Source organism: Barbus barbus (genome assembly GCF_936440315.1).
Source record: "Barbus barbus genome assembly, chromosome: 22".
NCBI lineage: Eukaryota > Metazoa > Chordata > Actinopteri > Cypriniformes > Cyprinidae > Barbus > Barbus barbus.
In genome coordinates, this window is record NC_136750.1 from 7879094 (window position 1) to 7885792 (window position 6699).

Sequence of the window (6699 nt, forward strand, 5' to 3'; positions counted from 1 at the left end):
AAGTTGGTGGTTTGAATAATTTTTAACTTAAGATTGCTTCTCATAAGTTTATCATTCAACCTACAGATTAGGTTGTTCTGATCCTACAGAGGTGTTAGCATACACACATCGAGATGATAAAGAAAAACATGCCCGGACATAGCACCTTTTTCAGATGCATATAGAAATATGGTCTAGGTGAATTCTCTAATTCTGAGTTTCAGTTTTCAGATGCTTTATTGGCAAAAGTAATATTTGTACATTCGTAGAGCAGTTCAGTATTGTTGCAAACAATCAAAACAGCGATGACATTTAGCCTATAGATCAAGCAGAACTAAACCGTTTAGGGGTTTGACACGTGTCTGGATGTCTTTCATCCCCCCCAAAACAAAGCAAATTCCCGTTAACAAACATATTAAAACATACCAGACATCACAGAAGGAAACAGATTGGGGAGAAGCTTTGGGCTCTGATGTCTAGACACCAATCCACCAAAGGTGTTGACCTAAAACACAAACATGGAAGCCAGATGTCCCCAGACAGCCTCCTTATTCAGAGGAGGTTGTAGACGTTGCTGGTAGGGACAAATTTGTGACTAGGCATTAACATATACCGTATAGATCAAACAAATATTGATCCTGTTAAGGTGTCAATACGCACCCCTTTGCCCCCCACTATTTTTCCACAATCAGGAAGAACCCGACACCTCCAGACTGGAAGCTAGCTACCGTTCAGGAAGGAACACTATAAAAACGCCTTGGCACAGGTGAGAGATAAAAACATCATAAATCCACTCATAAATCCATCAAAAGTCAAATCTAACATCTGTTTTGATCTTTGATTTACACACCCTACTGTCATGTCAGTCAGGGGAGACATGACCCTGTGACGTGACAGTCAGGGTGACAGAGAGGGTCACATGGCCATAAAAGGTCATAAAATCTACCCATGTTTTTGGCTTTCATGAATGTGAAAAAAAAGTGATGCTTATTTTATAAACCTTATTTTCCTTTTAGCTAAATATCATATTCATAAATGTAAATTTTCTAAATGTAAACTGAGAATGACTTTGTGGAAGGACTTGGCACTTCCTTTGGACTGAAAGATCGAATGTCCCCGAGTGGTTGTTGGATTGTTTTTTTTTTTTTTTTTTTTTTTTTTCTTCAAGCATTCCAAAAAAAAAAGAAACAGACACACTCGCTCGCACACACAAACACACACACACACACACACATGTTGGTTTTTGTGGTTTATGGGGACTCTCCATAGGCGTAATGGTTTTTATACTGAACAAACTGTGTGTGCTATTGCCCTACACCAACCCTACACCTAAACTTAGCCCTCACAGGAGACTTTGTGCATTTTTAGATTTTCAAAAAAACACCATTTAGTATGTTTTTTAAGCCTTTTGAATTACGGGGACATAGGCAGTATCCTCATAAACCACCTTCATATTGTATGCCTCTGTCATACCCATGTCATTATACAAATTCGTGTCCTCATAAACCACATAAACATGCACACACACACACACAAACCTAAGTAGCTATATCAGGGGTTCCCAACCCTATTTCTGGAGCTCTACCTTCCTGCAGAGTTCAGTTCCGACCCTAATCAAACACACCTGTCTGTAATTATCAAGTGCTCCTTCAGATCCTAATCAGGTACATCTCCAGGAACAGGGTTTGGCATCTCTGAGCTATGATGATGACAGAATTTTCATTTTTGGATGAACTATCCCTTTAAATCTGCGACTGTAAGTTAAATAACAAGTGAGTCACAGCTTACAGACACACCTTTTTGCACACAGCACACAAGCAAAGAACAAGCACGAAACATTTCAGTTCTTTATAGTTCTGAGATAACGAAACTTGTCGAGCGAAGTTGCTTAACTCTTATATGTGTTTCTTCTGTTTCTGTGCACATGTGGTGAAATGGCAGAAGCCAGCATTTTATGGACTCAGGACCAGTTCATTTGTCCAGTGTGTCTTGATCTTCTAAAGAATCCAGTGACTATTCCCTGTGGACACAATTACTGTATGACATGTATTTCAGACTGCTGGATTCATCAGGATCAGAAGAGTTTCTACATCTGCCCTCAATGCAGACAGAAGTTCACTCCAAGACCTGCTTTAAATAAAAACACCATGCTGTCTGAAGTGGTGGAGAAACTCAAGAAGACTACACTGCAAGCTGCAGTTCCCACTGACACTGGACCTGGAGAAGTAAAGTGTGACGTCTGTACTGAAACAAAACTCAAAGCCGTCAAGTCCTGTTTAGTGTGTCTGAACTCATACTGTCAAAGCCACCTTGAACAGCATGAGAGTTTTTTTAAAGATAAGGGACACTATTTGATAGATGCTACTGGACGACTCCAGGAGATGATCTGCCCTCAACATGGTCGACTGCTAGAGGTTTTCTGCCGCACTGACCAGCACTGTATCTGTATGCTGTGTACGATGTATAAACATAAAAACCATGACACCGTCTCAGCTGCAACAGAGAGAACGGAGAAAGAGGTATGAACTGAAATGACCTATTAGTGCTTTAAAGGGATACTCCACCCAAATTTGAAAATTCATTTATCGTTTACTCGCACTGCCTCAAACCAATTGATTTTAGTTGCATCAGCAGATAATGAACTTGCTGCTCACCATTCACATTCTTGGCTAGTGCTTGCTGTAGAAGTTGCAGTGTGCTTTAGAAATCCTCCACCTTCCCCAGCTCCACCTATATACCACCTACGGGGTGATTTTCATGCTATATATGGGAGTTATTTCATTTACAGTATGTTAAATGTGCAGCAGCAGTATGTCTGTGGATGTGTTGGCAGTAGAAAATCTCGGTACTGCTCTGCCACAGCAGCAGCAGTGTAGCAGATCTAGTCCGCCAAGACCAAACAAATTAACATTGCCATGTACCATTCTAAACTTTCTGAGAGTTGTCATGACAGAAATAAAGTAAATTCACTCTACAAGTGATGATTTAAGTGTAGTAATCCCAGTTAACAGAAATATGTTCTATATATTCTAAAACAGTTTGCTATGTTCCATGAAGTTATGGAAACTTTATTTTGGAACATTTTCCGAACATTAAAAACATTCTTAAGTTTTTCAGTGTTCCAAAACTTTTTTATGCAGTTATGTGAATGTTTAGTGAACATATAATTTTGCAAATATTATGGCAACATTAGTTTCTAATGCTCTCTAAATGTTTTGAAACACATAACTTAACCATATGGTACGGAGTTGCCATATGGCAACAATTCAGTTCTACTTATTTCCTTGTTATTCTGAAAAAATATAATATATTGCAATATGCTAATTAAAAGGGCCAGCCTTAAGGTAGTCAATGATGTGCTGTTTTTAAGTAAAATGACATTTGAATGTTCCCCCAAAACACTTTTTCCCCACTGTCACCCTCACATGGAGGGCACCTGTTGAAGTGCTCCAGAAATTGCTCTGTTAACCTCATTTCTGAACATCTCTTCTCAAGGGGGATTTTTTGCATCATCTTTGGTTAGTAAATTACATATTTTTATTCACAAATCAACATTTCAATGTTGCCACATGGCAACACTGTACCACTATGGAAAAATAGGTATGTTGCCATATGGCGACACTGTACCACAGTGGAATTGAAGTCATTTATTTCCCCATTGGGATCATCAATAATATCAATAATATGATTGCAGTCATTTATTTATTTGAAGCGTTTATTGTAGTATAGTTGTATTTATGTATGAATAAGAAAATTATTTATTCTTTTCAGAAAATGAATACAGCAATATTTCACTGAAAGGGCAATAGGAAGAGCGCAGAGTCGGCTCTTCCATGTGATGACAATGAGGATGAGTTAGCCTTCAGTGACTGAAACAATGAGTGTGTGTGTGTGCATGTGTCTATGTGTCTGTATGTGTGTATGGCAGATTTGTTTAAAGAAATGTGCATTTCAATTGAAAAGAAAATCATAATTTAACAGAAAAACTACTTTTTTTGGCCATTTTCCATTGTGGTACACTGTTGCCATATTAGAAACAATTAGAAATGTTTTACAGCCGTGCAGTCTTTGGTCATTGTGCTTGCTTCTCGTGCCTCAGGAAAATCCACCAATACTGTATAGAAGTCATACAACATTTCACATGATGATTTTGTCATTTTGAATTTTATGAAACATTTCTCATGTTTACTGTATATTCTATGTTCTATAGAGATACTTGAAAAATATACAGGTAAAGTACCAGCTGAGAATCCACGAGCGAGAGAAGGACATCCAGGAGCTGAGAGATGCTGTTGAATCTCATAAGGTGAGTACTGAGAGGAGAAAAAGTTTGAGATACAGTTAGGACTCTCCTCCAATGCTGAAGACCTTGCAGTCCCGCTGAATCCCACTGGATCTGATTGTAATGTGTGTCTCAACAGTGCTCTGCACAGGCAGCAGTGAAGGAAAGCGAGATGATCTTTTCTGAGCTGATTCGCTCCATTAAGAAAAACCGCTCTGACGTGACACGGCTGATCAGAGATAAGGAAAGGGCTGTGGTGAGTCAAGCTGAAGGACTCTTGGAGCGACTGGAGCAGGAGATTGCTGATCTGAGGAGGAAAAACACTGAGCTGGAGCAACTTAAACACACAGATGATCACATCCATTTCCTGCAGGTCATCAGCATTGTGATGCAGGACATTTTATATGATTTTACTTTCTGTCTAAGCAGTTCAAGTGACATAAATTGTCTTTTGAAGTTAGATTAGATTAGTGTGTTAAAGGCAAGTCACTGAAGGTAAGTCAACAAAAGCTAAATATATATTGACTTTATTTTTATTTAATTTTGTTTAGGGATTTCAGTATCTGTCTGCACCTCTTGAACCTACAGAGAGAATTACTGTCACATCACCTCTCTCTGTTAATGATGTAAGACAATCTATCTGTCAAATGAGAGAGAAAATAGAGATGTTCTGTAAAGAGGAAATCAAAAGGATTTCTGGTAGGTAAAGCACTAAACATTCTTTTACTGTCACAGAAAAGCTACATAATCTAATATCGTTTTGGAAGTCTAACACATTAGAAATTGATTTATTACAGATGTAGATAATTGGATGTATAGCCGATAATGTCCTCTTATTTATGAAAATTCCCTGTTTATATAAATGTTCACAGTTAAACACATCAACATTGTTCTGAGGACCAGAAAGGACTTCCTACAACGTAAGTTGCAAAGAAAACAAGCAAATAAATATAGGGCATGAATAAATGTTACTTGAATACTTATTTCCCCACTGTATGTATACAGTATATATAATGAATTTCCAGTTTGTTTGTTTGTTTTTAATAACAAATTACAATAAATGAAATAAAATAATACACCAGTGGCATAATTATAATTGTATGGGCCCCCAACATTATATCAGAGGTTGGTATAAAAGAAGACATTAGGTTTTTGTTTATTTTTTATTCGTATTTATTCATTATTTTTATTTTTGCTAAGTGCTATACTATAGCAGAAATAGTCATTCAGAAAGTTCATTAGGAGGAAATTAATATTCAGTTGGTAAAAGGATAAGAAAACAATATCTTAAACACAAGAACATCGGTCTGCACGATGTCAATCGTGAACATTTTTAGACCTGAGCAAAATACTGACTCTGTATTAACCAACCTACTGTAAAGCATAATGTAAATGACCTTCAAATATTTTGAATGAGTTATAAACTATTCAGCTAATATTAAATTTTTTCCTGATCACTCTGATATTTTATCTCCATCAGATTCTCATGAGTTCACATTTGATCCAAACACAGTAAATAAACACATTCGTCTGTCGGAGAGGAACAGATTGGCTACATACAACGACACAGTCCAGCGGTATCCTGATCATCCAGACAGATTTGAGGTTTATTATCAGGCTGTGTGGAGAAGGTGTGCGTGGATGCTGTTACTGGGAGGTGGAGTGTAACGGTGATGTGGGTATATCAGTGTCATATAAACACATCAGCCGCAAGGGAACAAATACAAAGTGCTTGTTTGGATATAATGATCAGTCCTGGAGTTTGTTCTGCTCCTCTTCCAAATACTCATTCAGGAACAATGATATGGAGACTGATCTGCCTGTTTTCTCCAGATACTCTAGAATAGGAGTGTATCTGGATCACAAAGCAGGAACTCTGTCCTTCTATGGCGTCTCTGACACAATGACCCTCATCCAAAGAATTCAGACCACATTCACCCAGCCTCTCTATCCTGGGTTTAGGCTGTACAGTGGATCAACGGTAAAACTCTGTGATTTAACAATATAGAATAGTTCTATATAGCTTTAATCAGTAATGGTAAGATATCAGCCTGTTCTCACTCGTTCACGAGCTCTGTGTGTCTACCAAAAGTGCTTTTTAATGTCTGTTTACCAATGCAGATTGTTTTCAATTAAACCTTTGGATGAGGTCGATACTTTTACGATCAAAGCTAGTTTCTCAAAATATCGTGAAGATTTTGCTGTCTAAAATGTGTCTGTACTTTAATTTACTATATTTATTATACATTTAATTATATTATATTTAGCTGTTCCTGTATCTGGAAAATTAGGAGATAATATTGTGTTTATAATATATATTTTTGATGAAATAAAACCACCCACCCCTCATTGAACACTCTAAAACAGAAAGGTGCTATATAGCACTAAAAGTGCTTCTTGGCTCGTAATCATAGAGGAACCACTTTTGGTGCTATATA

At 37.4% G+C, this 6699-nt stretch overlaps 1 protein-coding gene and 1 pseudogene across 2 annotated transcripts; both read left to right on the forward strand.

The window, feature by feature from the left end:
- Positions 1-1913: 1913 nt before the first annotated feature.
- On the forward strand, positions 1914-2504 carry LOC306888263 (E3 ubiquitin/ISG15 ligase TRIM25-like; the record flags this gene model as incomplete). The annotated part of the gene is made up of 1 exon (XM_079446457.1): positions 1914-2504. The coding sequence occupies one exon, from the start codon at positions 1914-1916 to the stop codon at positions 2502-2504; it is 591 nt and encodes a 196-aa protein (XP_079302583.1).
- Positions 2505-3548: 1044 nt separating this feature from the next.
- Positions 3549-6269, forward strand: LOC306888264 (tripartite motif-containing protein 16-like protein; annotated as a pseudogene). The gene is made up of 6 exons: positions 3549-3602; positions 4190-4285; positions 4401-4634; positions 4813-4960; positions 5134-5181; positions 5742-6269. The product of its transcript is annotated as a tripartite motif-containing protein 16-like protein (transcript).
- Positions 6270-6699: the final 430 nt, after the last annotated feature.